Source organism: Rissa tridactyla, chromosome 4 (assembly GCF_028500815.1).
Source record: "Rissa tridactyla isolate bRisTri1 chromosome 4, bRisTri1.patW.cur.20221130, whole genome shotgun sequence".
Lineage (NCBI taxonomy): Eukaryota > Metazoa > Chordata > Aves > Charadriiformes > Laridae > Rissa > Rissa tridactyla.
Window position 1 is genome coordinate 47,167,395 of NC_071469.1, and position 25,794 is coordinate 47,193,188.

A 25,794-nucleotide genomic window follows, 5' to 3' on the forward strand; every position below is an offset into this window, starting at 1 on the left:
GTCTTATCTGGGGCAGACTGGAATTTTTACATTCCCAGAGACTGTTTTTAACCACTTACTGTTGTTCATACTGGTAGAATAGGAGGGGGCATCAGGCCATTCAGAGTAAAGCCGAAGATTTTGCTGGGGACGTTGATTTAGAGTAAGAGATGAGTGTGAGTGGTGTAGTTTGCATAAAAGGTAGTTTGTCCAAGTCTTTTGCTGTTCTTGAATATGAATTCTTTAAACCGTTGGAAAAAGGGGAGAAGGAACTTGGCTATGCATGGAACGCTAAAATGTATGACTGACTTGGAAAAAAGATCCTTCAGCTTAAGTCATTGAACAGAGGGCTACTAAACTCAGAATACCAAGGGCCTTTGAGTGTATCCTTGAATTAGGAGTATATTGGCTTTTTTGAAATGTATTTAATCTGGATTTGCTGTTAATCAAGAGCTCTCTTTTCCTCTGTTTTTCATCCTTTCCATTTATCGTTCCTACCTGCTTGGAATGGTGCAGGTAGGGATAAAGGATCTGTCTGGGACCAGTTAGAGGATGCTGCAATGGAAACGTTCTCTATGAGTAATAATCTTATCTTTCCACTTCTCTGTGTGTTTGCCATGATCTGTGTTTGTGTGAGATATTCCTGTCTCTTTCGGGCAGGGTTAACAGTATATGGAAGAAGATATACTCCTTAAACAATAGAGATGAGAGGTACTATTGTGTAAGGGTTTGAAAAGATGATGCCATGAATTAGAATGAGATATGCCTTGTCTTCTCTTTTATACTTTTCTTCAGTTGTGATATTGCTTGTGGTTTAAAAGTAAACTTTTTTTTTTTTTTAAATATGGATTAATTGTGTGTTGGCTTATGGTATTTTCAAGGAGTGGGAAGGAACAAGAATTAATCTTAAAGTATTTGACTGGAGTAAATGGAATAAATGCTCAATTTTTGTATACATTGCATAGGCAAAGAGCGTTCAACTTTGTGGGACCAGATGCAGTTCTGGGAAGATGCTTTTTTGGATGCTGTGATGTTAGAGAGAGAAGGAATGGGGATGGACCAGGGACCTCAGGAGATGATTGACAGGTAAAGTTCTTAAGTAAACCTCTTTCCTCCTCATTGTTTCACCTCGGGCTGAAATAGTAAAACCAAAATTATTTTAATTCTGCTGAATATGCTATTGTCACTTTGTAAACCTTGTTACTATACCAGATTGTTGCAAAGCGAGCCTTTTGTCTCTGTGCTGGCAAGTATCTCCTGATACTGAAATACTATCTTTGTTTGTGACATAATTTTTTTAACTCCTGTGGGGAAGTGATATTTCCAGAGAAATGGGTAATGTAAGCATAATCACACTATGAATAGATGGAATAGACTAGATCAGTAGTAAAGCAAGAGATTTCTGTGGCAAGATGACTATATTCTGGAATAAAGGAAGATATTGGTGTGTTGACGTAACATGAAAGAATTAAGTGTCTTCAGAAACTGCATTTTGAGCTTTCTCAAAATGCAAAGTCACTTATAGGTGTTTTTACTTTACAGTTTGTAGTTAAAAGAAACAAACAAACAAAACATGAGGGAACCACTCTCTAGAAATATCTATGTGGTTGCTTAAAGCTAAACTACTTCTAAGGTGTCAGTCTTCACTACCTGCTTGCTTTTTTTTTTCTTTTCCTCACTCTATTAATATCTGGTCATTCTCTGCTCTCTTTACCACCTGCAGCTGTACCACCTACACCCCTGCTCTCATGTAACATGGGATCTAGTAGCCAAAATAAGAACTGCTTTTTGGGGTTGCTAGTTTGAAAACTGTTTCTTTTTCCACAAACTACCTACCTTACTGGAAAAAGAGGGTGCCTGTGTGCTTCCTTCCTCAGTTTACTTCTGCCTTGCAGATGCATTTAAGCTCTAAAGGCGGGTAGCTCTTGTACTGAGTTGTATGTTCCTCTTCTGGCAGTTGTAATTGTCATGGAGCTGTGACTGCAGAAAAGAGGAAATGGATAAGACCAGCAGACCACTGAGAACTTTCCCATTGAGCAGATGTTATTTACTTCAACTAGTTAATAATTAATGGAAATGTCTGATTAGTGATCATAGTGTTTTACTGGAAAATGCACATTTGGCTTAGCGTTTTTGAAGGTTTTATTTGCCATGCACTTTACAAATAGTGCTCTGTCCTCTGCCAGTGCTTTAGTGAATTGGATGAAGGATGCCTGTGAGTCTGCTTCAGATTTAGCTCTTCTTGCAGGTATCTTTCCCTGGGAGAACATGATCGAAAGCGTTTGGAGGATGACGAGGACCGCTTGCTGGCTACACTGCTGCATAATATGATTGCTTATATGCTTATGATAAAGGTGACTTCTTTTTCTCTTAAATAGATCGCTGTTCAGATTTAAGCAGTATATTTTGTTGGTGGTGTCTTGAAACCATACATCTCTGTTCACAGAGCTCAGAACAGTGAAGTACAAAAAAATGTTACAAAACATCTCCTGATCTTAATGAAAAAAATTGCTTCAGTACCTAGAAATTCTTTGAGATATGTTGTCTGAGTTTACGCAGCTCTATGCCATGGGTATGCGTATACGTTGCCATTTAAAATATAATTTTTTTTAGCCCTACTAGTACCTTTAGAGGACATTCTTATTATCAAGAGTATGGGTTATAAATTAAATAGAGACCACCTTCTAATCTGATTTCCTTGCAGGTGCAAATTCCAAATCTTCTTAGAGAAGTCAGAGGTAAAAGGAGAACTTGGGCAGATTGTGAATATGTATATCAATAATTCCATACGAAATTTGCAGTTACTAGCAAGCAATGCTTTTTATCTCAGTGGGCTGTGCATACGCATCTTAATGCTGTAGGTGGCTACTAGCAATATCTTTCTTTTAATTTGAATAATTTCTTATGTAATCCAAATCCTCCCTCAAAGTCACTGGAAAAGAAATCTTCTAAAAGTTTTGTCATGGTTAGAACTAGCTTAGTTGCATGGTTTTACCTGTAACAGATTTGATGCACTATGCTGTCCAGTGTAGCAGCTTGACAGTAAGGGAGTGGGCAGAGAGAAAGAATGTATTGATTTTTCCTAATACAAATGAAATGTGTGGGTAAGTTTTAAGATGGAATTTGAGTATATTTGGATTGAGTTTATTTCAGAAGATGACTGTGGGATTTGGCCATTAGGACTTGCATCCCTGCAGTACTTAAAGCAGAAGTAATAATAGCCAGTGCAGTAACTGTCATCAAAGGATGCAAAAGAGGAGAACAAATAACGTTGATTTCAAAAGGCTGTCTCATGAGAGATGTTGATAGAGTTAGTCCCAGATGGAAAGAGTGTCTTTGGTGTGGTGAAAATCGCCAGATCCCCAAGAAAACAGTTTTCTGGTGGAAAGGCATAAGGAGGCAAACAGGATATTATGCCTTTGGAAATGGTATCACTTTTGGTCTATGGGTTATAGATGAAAAGGGAATATGGGGGATCCAAGAGTTGTGATAAAAATACTGTTTCTTTCAGTACATCTTCAGAGATGCTCAAGAGTGAGGATGGCATGAAGAACTGAGCAAAAGAAGGGTTGTGGGGTGTTGGGTTTTTTTTGTTATTGTTGTGGTTGCTTCCCTGCCCCCCCCCCCTCCATTATCAGTTTTGGGATGAATGGGATGAAAGGCAGTGGATCTAGAATTTGGTATATATTATTTGCATATAGAAGTTTTTCGAGCAGTTAGAGTGAAGGCTTTACGAGACTAAAGACTGCATCAAAGTATCTCATCTTAGGGCAGCTTATAGTAGAACCCACTAAGTTGGAAGGCCTTCTTTTACTAGCGAGGTGAATTCCTCTGAGCTGTCAAAGGAAGCATAATCCTCCAAACCCAACACCCTGGTATTTTAATTTATTTTTTGTTTTGGGACAGCAGAGCCTAATAGTTTTTACCTAAAAAATTCTCGAAAAATATTTTCTTTCAAGTACAAAGATGTCTGGACAAAGGAAGGAAGCAGGTTGAGTTTGTTTTGTACACTCCATAGCATTAAGGTAAAATAACGTCTGATCTAGCTTGAAATCAGCGATCAAACTTGAGTGTACTGTTTTGAAGACTTTAGTATCAATGACTGGCATACATAATAGCTTTTGGAAACCGCATCTGGGGCAGAAATGTTTTGCTTCTGAGCTTCCTTGCAGCTCGTCTTCGGGAGGAACTTGGTACTGTTTGAGGACTATCTGGAAATGTTTGTTAGAGCCCTGGCCTAATAATCAGGAAACTGATTGTGAAAGAGTGAGAATTCTGAAAGATATCATGCCTTTGTGTTAGTATTTCTTGTGTTGAGGGATCAACAGTTGACTAAATCAACTCTTTGCAGAGGAAGAGGTGGAAAAGCTAGCCTGGCAGATGAGACCCATCCCATAAGTGGCACCATGGAGAACTGAAGCTTTTGATGTTGTTAGTTGGAAGTGGAGGGTAACTGTTGTGGCGTTGAGGAGTAACTGTGAAGGAGTAACTGTTGAAGAGTAACTGTGAAGTGAGGCCTACTTTGTTGCACAAGAGTAGGCAGGAAATCTGCTGTGCACAGTATCACTTGCCCAGTAGCTGGGAAAAGCCGTGTCCGTGCAACTTCTGCTGCTGCTGGGCGGAAGAGGCCCTAGGATGACTGAGCTGGAGATCAGTTGTTTTGCTGTCTTAGCAATGGAAACCAAGATATGTTGATTTTTGGGAGATAGGAGTTGCTGCCTATGAATAAAGAATAGAATAGAATCGAATAGAATCTTCATGGTTGGAAAGGACCTTTGAGATCGAGTCCAACCAAACAACCTACAATCTCTGCCACTAGAGCATGCCCTGAAGTGACAAATCTAGACGTTTCTTAAATACCTCTAGGGATGGTGACTCAGCCACCTCCCTGGGCAGGCTGTTCCAGTGCCTGACCACTCTTTCAGTAAAATAATTCTTCCTAATATCTAATCTAAACCTCCCCTGCCGCAACTTCAGACCATTTCCTCTGGTCCTGTCATTATTCACTTTGAGAGAAGAGGCCAACAGCCACCTCTCTACAACCTCCTTTCAGGTAGTTGTAGAGGACAATGAGGTCTCCCCTCAGCCTCCTCTTCTCCAAGCTAAACATGCCCAGCTCCCTCAGCCTCTCCTCATATGACCTGCTCTCCAGACCCCTCACCAGCCTGGTAGCTCTCCCCTGGACATGCTCCAGCACTTCTATGTCCCTCTTGTACAGCGGGGCCCAGAACTGAACACAGTACTTGAGGTGAGGCCTCACCAGTGCCGAGTACAGAGGCACAATCACTTCCCTGCTCCTGCTGGCCACACTATTCCTGATACAAGCCAGAATGCTGATGGCCTTCTTGGCCACCTGGGCACACTGCTGGCTCATGTTAAGCTGGCCGTCCACCAGCACGCTTGAGTCCTTTTCTGCTGGGCAGTTTTCCAGCCACTCTTCCCCAAGCCTGTAGCGTTGCTTGGGGTTGTTGTGACCAAAATGCAGGACCCAGCACTTGGCCTTATTAAACCTCATACAGCTGGCCTTGGCCCATCGATCCAGCCTGTCCAGGTCCCTCTGTAGAGCCTGAGTAAGTAATTGTCTTTATGTCTGCTTTCTAGGTGAACAAGAACGATATTAGGAAAAAGGTGCGTCGTCTAATGGGAAAATCACATATTGGATTGGTGCACAGCCAGCAAATAAATGATATTCTAGACAAGCTTGCCAATCTGGTAAGTAAAACAGTGATGAATGATATGTCTGTGGGAGCTACAGTGGAGGAAAAAAGCTATCTGAAAATTCTTCTATAAGTGCTCTGCAACACTAATTTAAAAGTATTAAAAATAATTAAATTGAATTGTTAAATATGCCTTCGTGTGTATAGAATAAAGACTGTGATTATATGACCCTGTTTATAATATTATAATGTTATGCAGTTATCAATTAGAACTGCAATACAAATACATATAAGCATGACACTTCAGTACCACAGTTCTGTGCAACTCAAATGTTTCCTTAATACCACTTTTGTGGACGGGAACCTTTATTCTTGCTATGGCTGTAACAAATGTTTAGTTTTCCATTAGTTTATAGGTCATTATAAGACTTGTAGCAATCAGTTTCTATACAAACTGTTACCACTATCAGCTGCTGTGCAGAATAAACCTTATGTCCTGTAATGCTCATTAAGAATATAGGTTAACACTGAAGTTAATAAAACTAACCATCTTTTAACACAGCCGTCACCGGGTTGGATGCAAGTTAGGCCCTTTGGAAGCTAATTTTTCAAAGCATTTTTACATTTGAAACTTAATTTTATGCACAGAAAGGACACAAAGCTATTTTATAACTAATTGAGAAAAAGCAGACCAGTTCACTGCAATGTGACTGGAACCCAGACCCCTCACTGTCCCATACTGAATATGGTACCAGCGTGAACGTTGTTGTATGCTGTGATAACTCACTCACGCTTGTTGAAACTAAACTTTTCACAGTTGTTGAAACTAAACTTTCTAGAGTATCTTGCTTAAGGCTTTGTCCAAAATTGCCTCCGATCAGCTGCGTTTAAAATACTTTTTTTCTTTCGTTTGTTGAAAATACTTCTAGTGTCACCTAATGGACTTCTTCCTATAGATCAGGAGAAACTGGTTTCAAAGTTCATTAATGATGGCATTTTTATTTTAATCTAGAATGGACGGGAACTCCCTGTGAGACCCAGCGGCAGCCGCCACATCAAGAAGCAGACTTTTGTAGTACATGCTGGGACAGACACAACAGGAGACATATTTTTCATGGAGGTAGAGACAAGAATAATTAATATTAATGCAACAGATAGCATTCAATAAATAACATTGGAAATCTTATGTAATATTGTGTGCTCCCAGGTATGTGATGATTGCATTGTGCTGAGAAGCAACATTGGAACCGTGTATGAACGTTGGTGGTATGAGAAACTCATCAACATGACTTACTGTCCCAAAACAAAAGTGCTGTGCCTCTGGCGGAGGAATGGTCAGGAGACACAGCTGAACAAGTTCTACACAAAGAAGGTACGCATTGTTTTTAATACACACAATACTCAGGGAAAACTGCATAGAACAAGCAAATCCTTGGTGTGTCATATTCCACGTCTAATCAAAAAATAGCATTCTCTCTCCAGCACTGGTTAGTGAACTACAGTGGCTGCTTAACAGCAATGACATCTGAAGCTGGCATTATGCCTTGTCGTTTACCTGAAGACAATAGTACAGCAGGATGTAATTTAAGAAATTAAATGTGTAGCTTCTACTTGTTTTTTTTTCAGTTAGAAGGAGGAAAGCATCAGTATAACTAAATATTGTGTTAGCTTGCAGGCTTATAAAGGCAGTAAAAATATTGTGGTAGATTCATGGGGGAAAAGCTAAATAAAACTATGTCTTAATAATTGATTTAATTATGTCATTTTTAATGACAAACCCAAACTGAACAAACAGATAAAAATTTCTCTCCATGTGCCCTTGTTTGATTTTTATTTCATATATGCCTACATTCGCCACTAATATGAAAGCCCTTTTCTTCTCCTTATGACTAATTGCACATATAAAGAAATCGTTTAAACCTACTACGGAAACTCCAGTAACTCTTAGAACTCCAGTAATTCCTACACAATGACCAGCAAACAAAAGGTGAAGGTTTGTAAACGCAAGTAATATATTGAAAGGTTATTATCTTTGAGATATACAAAAGGATTAGATTTTTGCTTCAAAAAGTTCATTTTACACAGACCAGGTCATCATGATGCAGGTGTGAATACAAATGGAAGGAGCACAAAGGCAGTGTGCTACAGAATTTACTTGGAAAATTAATTATATGTATCTTGAGCTTCTGATAGAAAATGTTATTAAATTCTGCTCTGAGATTATGGCTTAACCATTATTTGATACTAGAGAGGGGAGCTGGAGGAAGATGAATAGAAGAATATGGCATAAGGAAATTGATAGATCATATAAGCATGACCAGTAGCATTGATTGCTGGAAGCTGAAAAAAAGAGAGAGATTGTGATATTGTTTTGAGGCTTTTTCTACACTAGTAAACTGAGTAAACTTAGATTGCTCATGAGCATGTGCCAAGCCATGAACTCTTCACTAGCTTGTGCTATGAAATAGTTCTGCTGTCAACTTGAAAAATAAATATAAATACCATCTAGTAATTAGCTGTGGTTGAACTTGTATAGGCTTTTTGTTGTTACGCACCACATGGGGCTTGTTCTTTTTGTAGAATCTTAGAATCTTTCTGTTCTTTTCCCTTAGTAATTTGGAAAATTAACATTGTATTACTCTTTTATATGTTAGTGTCGAGAATTATACTACTGTGTAAAAGACAGTATGGAGCGAGCAGCAGCAAGACAGCAAAGCATTAAACCAGGTACAAGATTTTGCTTGTTGGGAATGTTTGTTGTTTAATCTGCAATCAACAAAATTCTTTTTTACTAATCACATTTTTGAACATAATTTCCTTTTACTTGAAAATCTTAGGGTAGCTTTGTACATCATCTGTGTGTGCATAGCAGACTTAGTGGTAAAGTCAGCTTGCCCCCATATACCTCACTCTAAATACAAACCAAAACAAAACACCTGTATAAAGAAGAGTTACATGTAAGGAGGACTAGCTGCCAATAAAATGATAACTAGAAAAGACCATGAAACTTCAGCTTCACTTTCTCTTCCTGGCTGGCTAGCTACTCCTTATATTCCTGATTGAGACACAGAACTATTTCGACCACTTTGTGTTGAAGACGGAGGCTAATAAATATGCTTGTTTGTGTTAGTGAATCTACAGTGATGAATCTGCAGCGTTCTGTAGACTTCAGTGCACAAATCTTTTCTGTATTGGAAAATACTGTCGCAAGTCAAAAGGTGCAGTTAACCCAATGTCCGTGTATCAGTATAACTTCTCCAGTGTAGACAATCTTCTTATTTTTGCATCATCTTCTGGAACGGGATAGTATAATAATACTGGTGAAACTTTTCTTGGTAAACACCACATTCCTTTTCCTGTTGAGTCAAAAAAACCCTAGAAAAGTGGATTTGCAGTTTTGGGAGATAGAGTTCTTGGGAAGGCAATTTTACATTTTTCTTAGTCCTCAGAGCAGCAGGTGCTGCATGTATCTGGGTAACAAACATGAAGGTGGTTTACTTTATACCTTCATAAGATGGTTGTTTCTCCCTTGCTGGAGTCTGTTTGCAGGTTCAAGGGGACATGACTGGTTTCACGTTTTCAAGGTTGATTTTTTGTTGCAACTATTTATTTTTTTTCAAGTGGATTCTAGAACTCTGGGAGCCATGCTTTGAGGTACAAGCCTATTTTAGGTGTATCTTAATGCCATATCTGAGGGATCTACATTTTGTACTCATAACTGTCACCAGCATGACTGAGAAAATGACTTGTGTTTAAATCTAGCATCCTAAGTGTTCAGCCCTCAGTTAGCTGTCGGAGCTTTGGAAGAGACATCATTTTCTTTTTCCTACCATTAGTCCAGTTAAATTTGAGGAGAGGGAGGAAGGGCTGGACTTTCACTGAGGGTAGAGGAGGCAAAAGCGTCTTTGAAAGCTATTTTAAGAATTGGGCAATAATGAAGTTTTAAAAGTGTGTTTGAAAGCCATTCTCCAGAGTTCAGCGTTTCTGCACAAATGATAATTTTTTAAAAATCATTATAAGAAAGCATTTTCTTGCTGAACGATGCAAAAGAAACTAGATGAAAATGCCTAGATTGTCATCTATTAATGTCCTCTATTAAGTTGTCATTGTTGTAACCACGTTGACTTTTTCATTGCTGAAAGCGTAAAACAATATCACACAAAATCATCAAGCTCACAAACGAAAGCCTAGTTTGTGCTTGCTTATGTGTTTGAACCTAAGACTGTGCTGTCAGTGGTGTTATATGATTGCAGTGTTCTGCCAACCAGAAATGAAATGTGGCATTTAAAACAAACAAACAAAACCCCAATATGAACTACAATAAATACAGTCTGTGCTGACATCGATGTCCCTTCATGTAAGCAGGATGAAATTTGTTATGATACTTAAAAGTCTGGTGGTTCTCAGAAGGCTGTCATTTGTGAGTAGACTCTATGAAATGCTCCCTGCTATTCTTAGTAGTGTTCTTTCATTATGCACCTCAAATGGAAATTATGTTTTTATTGTTTTATATTTCCCTTACACATATCATGACTTGGCTATCTGTTTTCTATTCGTTCTTTCTCTTGATATTTTTCTTTCTTTGTTTTTCTTTGATTTTTTTTTTTTTTTGTTATTAACGTATCACAGGCCCTGAGCTGGGTGGCGAGTTCCCTGTGCAGGATATGAAAACTGGCGAAGGAGGTCTTCTTCAGGTCACACTGGAAGGAATTAACCTGAAATTTATGCACAGTCAGGTATGAGGGAAATCTATGAGAAAACTGCGAGCATGAAGCTTTTTGCAGCACGCCTGTATATGTGTTTCCTCTTCCCAGAGTATCAACAAGGACAAGGGATAGCGTGATGAGGGTAAAAAAACCCATATGTATATTTACACACAAACACACACACATATATAAATACATATATATGTATGTAAAAATACACTGAAATTTAATATCCTCAGGAAAACTATAATCAGCTGAAGAAAAACGTTGACACAGGTTTCAATTTCTTGTTTCTGATGGTCTGAATTGTCTAAGCACAAAACAAATGGTAGGCAGTGTATTAAGGGACAGAAAAAATGATCAATAGTAATCTAAACTGCCATAATGCATCACACTGTGAACATACTCTGATGGCATAAGCAGTCAACCTTAAAGATACAGTGTTTGAATATTGTAGGTACAGAGGGCAACCTTCTGCATCATATTTAGTCTTGCTTTAAAATTTGAGGAATCATCTGTAGAATTTAGTATGAAAATAAAATGGGAAAGTGGTTTTTGCTGTAATTCACAAGAATAAGAAAAAAATTACTGATTATTTTTTCCTTCCAAATAGCAGATCTTATGGGCATAGAGGAAACACAATTAGAATTGTCATTTCTTCCTTTCTCTGGATGTTGTTTCTGTTGCTTCCTTTGATCCTTGTTTTTTACTTTGCTTTGTGTTTTTTGTTTTGCATATGGTATTTAACGCATGCTATGCTAGACAGTAGAATCAATTTTTAGGGGGGAGAGAGAGTGTGTGTGAGCGAGAGAGAGAGAGAAAGAAAGAGAGAAAGAAAAGCTTCTGTCAGTCCTCTGTGGAGTGTTTTTTCCTTTCCTCCTGACGAGACTTTTCTCCCCACGCAAGCTTTGTTCTTCTTTGAGGATACATCAGTGTAGATCCCACTGGGAGTGCACGTGCATCTCAAACACACATGCTCAGAATCTTTAATACTTCTCCCAAGGTCACAGCAGCACCATAAGTTTGAGTTCGTATGTGCCAGTATAAGGAGTGGAGATTTGTGAACCTCCTTCGGTTTTCTTCCTGTCTATTACCAGGGTAGAATCTGGACTAGAGTTGGCCTGCTGTAGTATTTCAAACCTACTCTGTGATGGAACAGTCTGCCTGACTTAGTAATAGATTTTAACTTTTTGTTGGCTATGCTGAAATACAAAGAGCTGCAAGAGGAACTCATCGGTAGTACAGAATGGATTTTTGTAGTTATTGGAAATGGCAGGTCTAAAGCCTTTGAAAATGAAACCCTGGCAACAGTTTGATACCATTAGAGATGGATGTGGTAGAAATTACTTTGCCCTAAGGTAAGGACACACCACAGGGAATATTCTGTTTGCTTCTCCTGTTTTTTCTTCTGCCAGCAGTCAAAAATGATGTTGAGCTCAAAATGCTCATTTCTTGAACAGTCTATGGAGATGACTCCATTTCATAAACAAACAGCCAGGCATATATGTATTTGTAGTGAGTAAAGTATTAACTAGAAACATTAGGCATTATCTGTTAGAAGCAGACACTGTCTGAAAAATAGGCCGTTAATTTCAGAAAGTACAATTCAGTTAGAAGAAACGACTGAAAAGTAAAATTAGTGAAAATTGGTTCTGTTTTACCTTAGACCAGGACATTGCCTCATCATCATCATCATGGTTTCTGAAGTGTAACAGGCATCTTCATGAGACAAAGACACCCAGTGTTAAGCAAATAGTGAGCACACACGCATCTGTCCAAAAGCAGAACTCCAAATCCAGGAACGTACCCTTGTCCTTAAATTCAAAGCCTTTTTTTTTTCTCTGAAAGACTGGAATGACATCCTGAAAGAAACCTTAGGGAAACATAGTACTGATTGCTATTAAATGACTGTAAGGACCATTACCAGTTGAATTTTGTACAACAGATACTGAGTCCTGTGCTACCACCAGCACTCCTAGAGTACTAGCTTTATCATATCCTTCCTTACGGAGAATGGTGTTCTAATTTGCTGTCTGTGATGAAAATTACTACATCTTTTCTGGAAGACAGTCTGTGCAGGTCAGACCCAGGAAATATGCCATCTGTCTCCCACACCTGAAAGAATATTCCTCCTCTTCATCACTTTTCCAATGAGGCTGTAGCCAGATCAGTTTCCATTATTGAAGATGGATATTGAAACAAGTACAGTTCTGGAAAATACAGTTCATTTATTCAATATGTTTAATTCTTGGTCTGTTAGATTTACACTGCCAGCTAGCAAGGGTGCTCAGTACCATTTAGTGAAGCTAAGACTTATCCATGTTTTCCTTCTCAAAACAAAGTGTCTAGACAAATATCAAAAGTCTGCCATTTGAGGGTCTGTATAGAATGGACAACTGTAACAACAAAGGATTCCTACTAGTTGCACCGTACAAAAAAAAAATCCCCTCCAATTTCATAATCTGTGGAGCTAAAGGATGTTTGCATTCTTATTCTAACACTCATCCACCAGTCTGCTTTCTTGATAAAAGGTTTGCTATTATAGATGAATTGTCCTTTCCAATTTTCATATAAATTAAATGAATTGCTCCCGAAGGCAGTCGATTTCAGAATACGTATATGAGCATGATTAAAAACAGGATCCTACAGCCGTATCTCTGTGTTGAAAATGGCTTTTTCTGTTTCTATTGAGTTTGGATGGGGCTACTGACCAACAAGTTGCCTACAGGACCTCATCAGGCACAGCTTTCTCTTCATCTTCCTCTGCTTACTCCACATACAGGCCCTGTTCTTGGCCCTCTTTCCAAGTACTCTTTTCAGCAATGCAGCTTACTAACAGAAGGGATTTCTGTTGCTCTGCTTGGTTGGATGTCATAGAAATAATACATTTAGAACATAGGAAGAGGGGTTTCCACTTTTTGTTAAAAAAAAGATATATGGAGTCTATTCTGACCTACTTGAGAAGACTGAACATACTGCTTCAGTGTTAGAATGCTTTCATGAAACTGTTTTTGAAGGCTCTTGATTTGCAGTGTGTATACTTTCTTATCACCTTGTGAATTCCTCAGGAAATGTCTTAGATGCATGGTGGGCCGACCTATTATTGATACATGATAGTTGTCTTTAGTGTTCACAAATTATCTCATCATGCCAGCAGTGCACATACGTTCAAGAAGAAAAAATGTTCAAGTCCATCTGTGCCTAGCAGGTCAGAGGAAGTCCTTTGGAATAGGGAGAAATCAAGTGTACTTGTGGCATTGGCAGAGTATTCTGAGTTTATACCTACAAATTCCATTATAATATTGGGACTCAGTAACTCTGTCCCTGTTATGAATTCATCTGTGTCAAAAATAGATGGAAGTTTAATAAAATGCAGCAAGCACATGCCCATCTACAGTAGGATCCACACTGAATGCTCTGTCTTGAAGAACCACAGTTTCTCTAGGGTAAGTAACTGTTATTTCCTTTATGCTTGTTTTCTAACTGAGTGAGAGGAGAGCATCTCTATCCCTTAAACAATATAGCAAGAAATTGCCCATCAACTTGTATGTCTTCTGAAAATGGGTAACTTACTGTAATTGTGACAAACTCAATTTTCATCTTGCTCATAATTCTTGTGGGAATGCAGCACTCCTTAACGTTATACTCAGATCACGAGCACCTGGGGCAGTCAAGTCTTTCAGGCAGCTTTACTGTTACCAGATAAAACAATCAGTGTTTCACCTGAGTCTTTCTTTTGAGTTTCTGAATTTTGTACTTTAGACTACTAGCAAAAACTTTTCACAGAAAATATTACAGAAAAAGGAAACTAAGTGCAATAAAGAAAGTGTTCTGTTATTGACTTGTTTACTGTGTAACTGTTCCTCAAAAAAGAAAATGTTTTTGACCAACTAAACTGATATAGAACATGGGTGAAAACAGACAAACAAAAAAGATGGTATTAAGTCTCCTTTCCCTTGAGTCCTTGAATGTAAGCAGAAAGCACACTTCAGATTTTCTGATTAAGTGAGTGGAAGTTTAGTTTTTTATGTTGAGCAAAAAATACCCTGGGTCTGTTTGCTAGTTCTCTGCCAATAAAAATAGTAATAAAACCCCTTTGACTTGAACCTCAACCTGACTTCTGTCAGATGTATGGTGCATTTACTGATCTCTATTGGTACAGATACGCCTGTGTCTTTAAAAAGAAACACAACAGTCTCTGGTGTTGTCTTCTTTTGCTTTTCTTGCGTAGCATATCATCTATGATTACATGAGTGTTGCCAATACTGTATTCAAGAGGGTTGCAGAGTTTTCCTTTCCCTTCTTTCCAAGACGATGAAGTTTCTCTAGTAATATTTTTTTTTTTTAAAAAGGTCGCGAGATCATGGTGCTGTAAGTGTATAAACACTGAAAGTATCAATCCAGACTATTGTAGTATAGTCTTGCAAGGGTCTCTCTAAGGTATTGGACATAGACTAATTCTGAATCTTAGGGCAATGTTACTCTTAGCGTCTCTGTTGCCTTGAAAAAGCAAGTATATTAGAAACCAGAATATGGAATTGATTCCTTATAGTACTTTCTACAGCTTCTTATGTCTGTGTACTGACTCTGGCCCTTTTGGAGATGTGCATTAAAGAAGGAACTGTTTTGTATCTTGACATAGATTGGATATTGAACAAACTTGTTATGCTCGGAGAACTTGTTTATTCATGCAATCTTGGCATCTAGATTCTAGACTGAAAAACCTAGTCGTGTAGTTCAACTGTTTTGCCTTTTGGGGTTCACGTATGTAAAACATAAGTTTAAAGCAGCTTTGCTTTCTAAAGGACTGCTCAGCTGGCAGCAGCCATATGTGAATTGAGCAAACAATAGAGAAGGGTCCAAACTCTCCCATCCTGCTTAAAGCAGAAAACTGGTACTGACTGTTAAAGGAGACAGTTCCAAGAGTAAGTATGCAGATTATATATCATAAACTGTAGTAAAATCTTAAACGGCAAGGCTCTCAGGGAGAAGGAAGATTAATGGTTCCTCTTTAGATTAAATTCGACTCCTGAATAGGTTAGGAGGATCAGTGTCAGGGTGGGAAGTACAGTGCCCCTTACCTGCCCTCTGTGCCGGAGGAGGATGCATGGAGGGGCGGAAACTAACTGGGGTGGATCAGAGGCTACAAATCGTGCCAAATTTGGGAGCCAGCTTTTTTCTCGTCCCCCTCTTCTGTTGTATTTCAGGTGTGTTGGTATTCTTTTTGCAATAACTCATTTGAGTGCCTGAAGGGGTAGCAATGTTGGATATGTCAGAGTTACTAACTCCTTCGTTTCTCTTCCATGCTTTCTCCTCCTGCAAGGAGCGGAAGGTACTTCATCTTCTGCTGTCTTCGCTTCTTAGCACTTTTAAGTTATTTGTTGATTTCTAGCATTGTGGCAAGTTTGTCTTTTGACTATTTATTTCACCCTTTATTTATATATTAAACTGTAAATGAACTGGTAGTGTATGCTACAACACTTCAGGTTGTATCTGCTGTGATGATGTTTTTGTTTAGTTTTGGTTTTTAGTTTAAAAAAACCAAACAAACCTGACTAATTTTATATTACTTTTTCTCCTGTTTTTGTAGGTTTTCATAGAGCTGAATCACATTAAAAAGTGCAATACTGTGCGAGGAGTCTTTGTCCTGGAGGAATTTGGTAATTACATTATTTTGATATTAGGTCTGTACTCACATGGCAGTAACTCAAATTTCCAGTCTTCAGATTCAGAGTTGCACTGCAGTTTCAAAGATGGGAGAGAAATGTAGATTGCATATGAGAGGTTGCCTAACTGAGAGACGGGTGACTTAACATAAAAATTTACACAGTAATTTTCATCATATTAAGATTTGTGGCCTAGGTGCTTTTTGTTAATAGACAAAGATGGTGTCCTGAGTCTTCTGAAGCAAACAAAACAAGTTAAACTTGGCTGTGTGTAGGCATTTTCTTTGGTATGTTCCTTTTTGATCTGAGAAACCACGTTTTTAAGCAGGACTTATAGTTGGTCTTTCTCAACACACTGAATTACAAAGAATTACTGTTAATTGCAAAGTTTCCTCTTTGCTCTATGTGGAATTTCATTCTTCTTGTACAGAACACAAGATGTTTTTGTCAGGTTGCACTTTGTTTATCCTGTGGTTTTTGTTTCAGAGCATGACTGGTAAAGAGTGGAAAAGTGAAGGTTAAGGGGAATAGAGAATTTGTGCTATTTTGGCCAGTTATTGCTATTGCATATAATCTGCCTACAGTCTAGTTTGAGGAGAATTCTGGGTCACTATTCAATGCTAGTGTCAGTCGCACTATACTTAACTAGTGTCTGAAAAAAAATGAGTGACTTCAGATGCAGCTCTCCGGAAGAGTGATCCACATACTTCTCTTGAAATAGTCCCCAAACGTGTATTGGTTTATTCTTCCACCCATCTGTGAGACATTTGTCTAGGTCTTAAGTGTATGTGTGAAACATTTAAAAAGAAGATAAAATTTACAACATTCCTTTCATAGTAGATCAGCATCCATACTTTGGCTGTTCATCAAAATCTAAATCAGCAGCTCCCTTTACCAAGACTCTCCACTGTTCTTTGGTGCTGTGAATAGAATGTTCTGGCTAAGAGATTCTCTCTAAGAACATAAAAGACAATTAATACAAGATTGCTGGAATTGATGTCTTTGTCCATATTACTGTGTTGTCTCATTTCTGTGATACAAAGTTATACGGTATTCCAATGATAAAGCCTTTCTGACTATTACAGTTTGCTCGTTGTTTGCCATAAATTAATCTCCCAGAAATTTGGAATTTGAATTTGTGAACAATTTTTTCCCATTTTCTGAAAATGTTGTTCATGGTTCAAATGATCAGATCAGTGTATTTAAACCCTGAAAATTTTTTAATAGTTTAGATGATCAGAAGCTGTCTGCACTTTATGGTTATATATTCCTTTGATACCATGTTTTCACCCTGATGGGCGTGATTCATTTTACTACTTACAGAAATTGCTTAAGGCTGTAAAAGATTATTGATGAGTTTTACAAAGATGAGAGTTCAGAAGCCATAAAATTAGCTTAAAGAACGGCTTCAGCTTCTGAAATATTTAACTTAAAAAAATTACTTGGATACGAAATGAATTTTCAATCATTTGTTAACCGGTTTTAACTCCAAGTATTTTTTTGAATAGTTTATTTATATTGCACAAGAAGAAAGACAGTGTTTAACTTATTTTCAGACAACTTCTATTGATAACTCTGTAATACAGCATTTAGCCCCTAAATAATGACTGTAATAACTGCAAGAAAAATAATTTTGTTTTTACAGAAAATGTTGTAATCAAGGGCCTATTGCAAAAGCTAGAATTGTGATACGGAACTTGTGAAAGGCTAATTTTAAGAAGTAATTAAAAATAAACTGAGAGTTGGACACTACAAGCAAAACCTGAGAAATTAAACCAATTAAATTAAAAATACCCTCCTCCCAAAATAGAGGTCACAGATGAGAACCAATTTAAATGTGCCAAATGAGATTTACAATTTGCCCATCCAGCTAATAAAGAGAATGAAGAAAGGAAGAAAGATATTGCAGGGGAGCTAAGCTTTCTTCTTGTGCAGTGATTAGAGACTACCTCAGAGCTGCTTTTTATTAATTGTTACAAAGATGAGAAGATATGCCAATCTATCCTGTTCAGGAGAAATTAATGTGTTAGTTTACTGTTAGCAAATTAGCAGCATGCAGCAAAAACTTGCGTGGAATTCTTAAGAATGAAGTTATTTAGCTGTTTTAAACATTGTGCACCTTGCAATTGGATTCATTATAGTGGGAGTATACTGAAGTACTATCTCCTTGTAGGAAGGTAGAGAGTGGTAAGCATGCATACTCCAGTCTGGTGGGAAGTACTTCAATGCAGATTTGTTTATTTGATCTTGCCAAGCATGAGTGCTCAAAGTTCAGTGATATCACAGCAGAAAATTTAAGGTTTGTTTGTGTTAATGCTGGGTTTAGATGGCAGCATGAAAGTTGGAATTGTGATTTCAGAGCAGGATGAAAGCAGAAGTGCAGGAATTGTTGCCCACAAATGGAAGTGGAGATTTAAGTAAGTGAGGAAATGTAAGGCTCTTCCCTCTGGAATTTGAGTTACTGCTGTGTACTTGTGCTTTACTTTCTTGTGGCCCCTTCACCGCCGCTGCTATGAAAACCTTCATTCTCCAGCAGGTAAAGTGATGTCCCCTAAACTCATTCTATGTTAGCGCCATATTTTCATTCACAGGACCAAGGGCTGCAGGATGGTGCTTAATAATCTACTCCCTTCATCTGCTTAGTTCAACAGCATCAGGAATAACTTTTAATGTTAGAAGAAAAGTGGTTCTGCTAATCTCTTCATTTGAGGCTTGGGTCTTTTTTTTTTTCTTTCTTCTTTTTTTCTTTGTATTCTGCAGCAGTAGTGCTTTGAATTCTCTGAGTGTAAATCCAAACCCACTCTTTTTACTCTTCCTAACTCAGTCCTCTCAGGAGAATTTTCCCTATTGGAAGGACTGTGAAGGATTACTTTACTTAAAAACGAGGCAACTTACTGACTGTGAAGTGGGGAGACAGTACCTTGCCTAGGTGCTCTCCTGTTCCCTCTCTTCCTATTCTCGATTATGATACAGGACTTTACAGCTTCCCTTCTCTCCTTCCCTCGTGGCACAAGGTCCTTACAGCTTTCCCTTCCTGCTTTTTGAAGAGTATATGAACCATTTGTATGCTATCCAGTGGGCAGTGAGACTTACACAGCTGTAAAAGCCCTACCCTATTTGGCTGTGCACCAGCCTCACTCCCACCTTTATGCCCTGGTGACATGAAGTTAATTTGGAACATCTGGTGCCAACGGGTAAGGTAGCTTGGATGTGCACCTCCTTATCTCCCCAACTCTAGTCACTGGTATCACTGGGGCAGTGCAGCCTGGGTGTGCACTTCCCCTGTTTCTCAGTCCTTAATGTAACTGCCAACTCCAAGAAAAGAGAAAATTGAAAAATTAAGCAAAAACAGTATATTATGTTTTACAATCATATTCTGTACTTTTCACTAGATTTTTTTTCAATAATGACGATACCATAACATACAAGAAGTAGTAGGCACTGGTTTATATTTAGAATCCTTTCTCAAACCCAGTCTGCACTGCCTAATTTTGGCCCCTTAGAGTGTGCTCCGTCTCCCTCTCCAGCCTTTAGCCATGTCATATCATAGTTGAAAAGATGACATATGCATGGATAGGTTTTGTTGTGGACTTTTCCTAGTTATTCATACTGAACTCATCTGCCTCTCTTTCTTTTCTTGTCACTAGTACTATGTGTAATAAAACATTTACCCTTCCTTTATGAACCTGGTATGATTTGGTTTTGCATATTCTGTATTGCTTCTTCTAAACTTTTTTGTTGTGACACAGAAATTCCATGGCAAATTTCAGCTATTCTGGAAGGGAAGTATTCAAAGTTGGTCTTGGTATTCCACTGATCTTAACATTTTAAATTTGCCATTTGTATGTTCTTAGTGTGGTCTTTGTTCTTTCCTGGTGATTTCCCATGGTATCTGTTCACAACAATATTGTAGACAAAGAGTAGGTCAAAGGCACAGTTCGGATGCAATGCACACTAATGGGATGGTTACAGCTTCCTTTTTTATGCATTCCACAGTGAGAACAAAAGGCAAATTTTCTTTAGCTGTATTATGCCTGTTTCCTTTCTGTTAGTTTGGGGCAGTGCAAGGGAGCATGATGAAATTTTCTGAATAATAGATTTTTTTTTTCATCAGTGCCCTAATCCTCTTTATTATATAAAGTCTTCTAGAAATCAACAAGCCTGGTTATTTTCAGAATACATGTAACTGAAGTATTTTATTTTAAGGCAGCTTGTTCAAAAGCAATGAACATTTGCAGTGAGTATGTCAAGTAAATACCATCACAGACATCCTAGACAGGAGAAAGAATGTCTTGAGAAACTCTCGAAATAGAACTGGGAAACAGTCGTCAAGTTTAGAAGATTTTTCTCCCTCAGCTCTTTTTTTTTTTTTTTTTAATGGATTTCGCTAAGTTACTACAGTGTGTCCAACAGTTCTTTTGAGATCTGTTATTCAGCAGAGAAGGATTCAAACATCTAAAGGATAAAATCTTTGAGAATCACATTCTGACAAATTCCTATGGAATTGTTGGTTTGTGTTTTATCATAGTAGACATTAGGCATGTTTTGTTGTGAAGCATATTTTGTCATTAATTTTGCTGTCTAGCAGTAGTAAGGAGTATGAGAAAAGCCAGAGTCTCTAAGAGCCATCAAATATCTACTATGGTTTTCCAAACAGAAGCAGTGAAATATTTTTGCCAAGCTGAGTAATTTATTATTACATTACCAGTATCTTCAAGGGCATATATAATGTAAATAAAGAGAAGGAAGAGTATCTAAAGTGAGGGATAGTGAGGTGCCCTGTACCTGCGCCTGCTGTCTGTGTGCATCCCTTCCCTTTCCCATGGGAACATTGTGCTATTTCTTTCCCCTTTTCCTCTCGTTTTTTGAACTTTTTGTTTTGTCTCTTGCCCGTCCGGTTTTAGTTCCTGAAACTAAAGAAGTGGTGAGCCACAAGTACAAGACGCCAATGGTGAGTCAACTGTGATGCCTTCTGGTAGTTCTTTAGAGGATGTATCATTTCATTTTCATGTGGCAAAAAAAATTACATTGAGATTGCAGGATTTGCAACGCTAATACTGCAGTGAAACACCAGCTGCTCTTTTATGATACTTTTCCTTAAAAGACGACAACAAAACTTGGTGATTGTTGTTTCTGTGAAACTAGAGGAACTCACAGGTAGTGCAGAAAGCGTGGTTTCTTTTGTTAAGATAGATAGAGATGCAAGGTAGTCGGTTTGGCATGAACTTCAGCACAATAAGAGCTAGTGAAACTATTAAATTGAAGATAGTGCAGAACACAATCCCTAATCCACAGGACAGCTGGAAAGGGAGACTAGTTCCTGGGCATAAAATGATAGCTAACTGAGTTTATGAAAAAATCCCATTTCCTCATGAAAGTAAGCAGTGAGATTCAGGAGAATGGTATTAAGTATCGATCCCTGCCATGTTAGGTGAGTTATTACTATGGTTTAGTGTTTAGTTTTTATAACATTTTTTGAACACCATCAGTTGCTAATGATTCTTAGTCCTTTTAGACATAATAGTTCAATTATCAGGCTTATGAGGAAGAAATAAAAGCCAATGATTATCATTAGAACTGAAATTTCTTCAGTTATTTTATGTCTGAAGTGCAGTGTGTACATCTGGTGATTGTATGGAAACTCACAGTTCTTCAAGAGGAGAGAGAAAAATTACTTGAAGAAGCTAAGAATGTTTTAGAAACAAAATGCTTAGAACATGTAATTTAAGAAGCAGATAGCTGTATCTTTTAATAGGAAAAACCTGTTTAATTAAAATTAATTATATTTTACAGAAATGTTTCAACTTGTACTATAATACAACAAAATACGTTTTTATGCTTATTACCTTTACAAAGATTATAAATGTCAATTTATGGAACAAGAACTTTTAAGATCACCAGAATAGACAGTAATAGAATTAGGATGTAAACTAAGTCTAAGTCTCACCTTCACTGAATTGTGCTGCCAGTCATGCTAAAAAGAGGATTTTCTGTTAAATAATAGCACACTTTATCAGCTGAGAGCAATAATTGTAAATCTTGCTAATGGTATGTGAATCCTCTGCTTTAAGGTAGTGGAAAATTGCTTGGTATTCATATGAAACATGCAATGTTGAGTTGTGGGGTTTTTTAATTAAAAAAAAAAAGAGAAAAGCTTGTATTATCCATGCATTCATAGTGTTTGTTAAAAATTACAAGGATTACTAGTCCTTGTACTTTTGAGCATAAAATGATAGTTGTGAATAAGGAAGAATACCACCATCTCATGAGTCAATGTACAGAATTGGATGTTTAGTCTTTTTAATTAGTTCCTTCAAGCTCTCTCAGAGAATTTCTTGTAGCTTCATACAACAGACCAAAAGCAAATATGTGGGATGTTTTCTATAAAGCCAGCTGGCCAACTTTCTAGCTTAGCATACTGTTCTTAAAAATTATTAGAATCATACATCACGCAACTAATGTTTTTATCCAAAAAGAGGTTTTTATTTGTTACAAGGCTTATCTATCCATCTCAGTTAAAAGGTAGCATGGGATGCTTTTTCCTGATTTTGTCTGTAGCCAGAATAGTTGTCCCATGAAGATATGCAGCAAAATACAAAATTTGCAGTGAAATTTATAAAACACTAACTCATCTGATTTTCATTATCTCCTTTTCTAAATTCCTGTAGGCTCATGAGATCTGCTACTCCGTGCTGTGTCTCTTCTCTTATGTGGCTGCCATTCGTGGAAAAGAGGCAGAAAACAAAAGCAAACCACCTCGGCCAGTTTCCAGTTGATCACGATATCAGGAAATACCTACCGTTTGGCACGTTGACGTGCAGTACTCCCATTTTTACTGCAGTTCCAGGAGCTCACTTTACTGTCTTCTATGAGAACTTGATTATTTACGTATGACCCTGCAAGTCTTTCCCCATAGAAAAACCTAAGACTTCACTGCTCAGTCTCCTTCTGAATTCATTCTTAATGGAGTTTTTATATGAGCTGTTAATCAGACAGTTTTGAGCATCAGCATCCAGCTATGAGTGACCTACTCTGGCCATTCCTCGGAATTCCATTTTTCTTAAGATGACTAACAGCTTGAGTTCAGTTGGTTTTTGTTTCTAGTGGTACGTGTTACAGATGAATCACTTTACAACTGCAGGCTTCTGCTTTCAGATTCTCTGGTATGTGCACAGTGGAAGCAGTCTGGTCCTGCATCTTGTTTAAATGTTGTATTTTTATTGTTTTCCTTCTGTGTTGTTCATTTTTACCCACCAACATGGAGTTCTTGTCACATAGTTCTTCAGACCCTTTTGGTAGAGATGAACTATTTAGCTACCATAGTCTTAAAAATATCAGGTGACAATTGAAATTTGGCTATTAAATTGGTCCATCTGTGGAGATGACTGCTTTTCAAGTGGGAAAAGTGGAGAGAGAAACTTTGAAGGCAGTATATTTGAAAAACATTGACACCTCATGGATTGTGTGGATTTTCAAATGGGAGTTAGGCCACACTTGTAGATAACCCAGCAGTAGAGTTAACAGATGCATATGAGCACTATCTAAAGCAGTTAATCACAGGGATTAGAAAATGAATAAGGAAATGTAAAACTTGGAGACATTATTGGCAGAAGCATATGGCAGACCCATGTGTTTTTAGGTCTGTAACTATACACAAGGCATTTCTATAGCAATCTGCAGAACATGTTCGGAAGCCCAAAGGATTATGCTGTCTCCAGTTTTTTTAAGCTATTGCTTTTTTCCAATTCGTATTTGTGTATCAAGGAATCTTGCAAATACTGTGTTAATGTATAATGAAACTCTCGCAGTTAAAACTATCCATCACATTCCTTATTTTAAGTAGGCTGAATAGGAATGTTTTTTGCATCCTGTTTTTGTTCTTGAACTGTACTGCACTTGTCCAGAAAGCTCTTAGGATGCTGAGAGGAGAGACTGTCTAGAGAAAATAATGTTACATGTAAAATATCTGGAAAAAATGCTCTGATGCAACCTGATGTATTGTATGTTTTGACATAGCATTCTGAGTAAATGCGCCCAGAAATAACCCTGTTTTGGCTTGGTCAGGGTATCTACCATTTTGAGTGGAATACAATAGTAATGGGTGAGGAAATGATGTAAATATTATAGTACAACATCTATTTATAGAAACTGTACAGCTGTCTGAATGTGAAAATAAAATGTCATTCAACCAGCAACTGGTTTTCATCCTCATGTGGTTTTCTATTGATGCAGCTTATTCTGAAATTAATGTAATTATATACAAAATACATCATACATCTATGAAATAATGAAAAAGAGACTATAAGTGGAAAATCTACATTTCTTTCCATATAAGCAGGAAAGTTGTTTTTGTTCTTTTTTCTTCTGTCATAACATCCATGTAACTTTTTTTAAAAAAAGTGTCTGAAAAGGATGAATAGGTAAAATAAGACACATCTGAAATACTGAATTTGTTTTTGCACACATGCAGATCGAAGCAACATGTAAAGGATTTTTCATCCTTTCCTAATATAAATGCAAAACTGAAATTGGGAAACCCTGAAATTAGTCTAGTTTGGTTTGGTTTTTTTTTTTTCTAGACTGCAAATTTCCTTATAGCAATATCTGAATTTTTAGCAATTGTAGTATTCTTGATACTATTAGATTACAAGTACAGGTAAGACTGAAATCACTTTGCTTTACAACAGATGTTCTGTTTACTGCAATACTGGGTCCCACTGAGGTATACAGTATTAATTTTTAAATTGTAAATATTATGTTAGCAGGCCTATTAACATATTCAAACTCGTTAACTTAAAATTATTAGGGGAAGGTTGGAGTTTAAAATAATTAAATCTACAGTATCACTTACTATATACAGCTCTTTTTTTCCCTGTAGAAGTTGTATTTTTGCGAGTGTTATTTATCTGTGACTTAAAATCATAAATTACATAGTGCTGTATGCTCTAGACTGATGAGAAACTTCAGTTCAGAATAAGACTTCTAAAGGGCCTGATAATAAAAATAGCCCTCTCTCCATTTTGACAGATTTTATTCATTTTTATTTTTTTTTAAAGGGCAAGTGTGGGTAAATAGTTACAGCATTTGCTGTTCAGTGGCAAGGAAGAATCAGTAACAACCTCAGCAAGCGGACTGACACTGGGCTTCTGCCCTTCAGGTGAGAGTAACTGACTTGGCTTCAAAATTGAGGAAATTTTGAAATGCACAAAGGCTTTCTTGTACTTGATGATGGTGACTTGGCAGATGTTCTGCTAACTGCGGGAATGTAGCATATTCATCTGAGACAAAGGCGTGCCATGCAGTATTTCCGCTACTAGATATACAGTGCTATTCTCTGGATACCTAATGCAGATCTGAAGGTTGGATTTAAAATTCGTGTGAAAGCGTAAGTCTTCCATCCTTTCCACCTTCACTTCATCACTCTTAAGCATTAAGAGGTACATAAACTTTACTTTGGAGGAAAAAAAATAACCAGTGATTTGCATGTGTTTTGTCATGCTTAGCTTATTTTGATCTTTAGGTAAGAATTCCTTAGCAGCAGTAAGAACTTAGAGGCTTCTAAACCTCCCAGAACCAAATGGAAGACTAACTGAGAATAATTAGTAATAATAAATAGTGCTAGAAGATTCTTAGAACAAAATGAATAATTCTTCTGTTTTTACCACTAGGAGGAGCCTGTGTCTTAGTTTTTAAGTATTTCAAGATTAGAAGCTTTTTATTTTCACACTTGCGATACTTCCAAGGCATTTACACAAATATGACAAAGATTCATGAACTTGCCTCAAA

At 37.5% G+C, this 25,794-nt stretch overlaps 1 protein-coding gene across 15 annotated transcripts in view; it reads left to right on the top strand.

Moving 5' to 3' along the window:
• Positions 1 to 25,794, top strand: part of MADD (MAP kinase activating death domain) — a 77,518-nt gene extending 51,724 nt beyond the window's left edge. For 8 of the 15 annotated variants that reach the window (XM_054199043.1, XM_054199046.1, XM_054199041.1 and 5 more), the window contains 11 exons: positions 496 to 558; positions 945 to 1,065; positions 2,228 to 2,333; positions 5,581 to 5,691; positions 6,649 to 6,756; positions 6,844 to 7,008; positions 8,291 to 8,363; positions 10,266 to 10,372; positions 15,933 to 16,002; positions 20,913 to 20,959; positions 22,677 to 25,793. In XM_054199043.1, coding sequence (XP_054055018.1) covers positions 496 to 558; positions 945 to 1,065; positions 2,228 to 2,333; positions 5,581 to 5,691; positions 6,649 to 6,756; positions 6,844 to 7,008; positions 8,291 to 8,363; positions 10,266 to 10,372; positions 15,933 to 16,002; positions 20,913 to 20,959; positions 22,677 to 22,784 — 1,079 coding nt within the window. In that variant the 3' untranslated portion in view covers positions 22,785 to 25,793. Of the gene's footprint in view, positions 1 to 495; positions 559 to 944; positions 1,066 to 2,227; positions 2,334 to 5,580; positions 5,692 to 6,648; positions 6,757 to 6,843; positions 7,009 to 8,290; positions 8,364 to 10,265; positions 10,373 to 15,932; positions 16,003 to 20,912; positions 20,960 to 22,676 lie in introns of all 15 variants that reach the window. The other 7 variants (XM_054199057.1, XM_054199052.1, XM_054199054.1 and 4 more) reach the window with 5 other exon arrangements.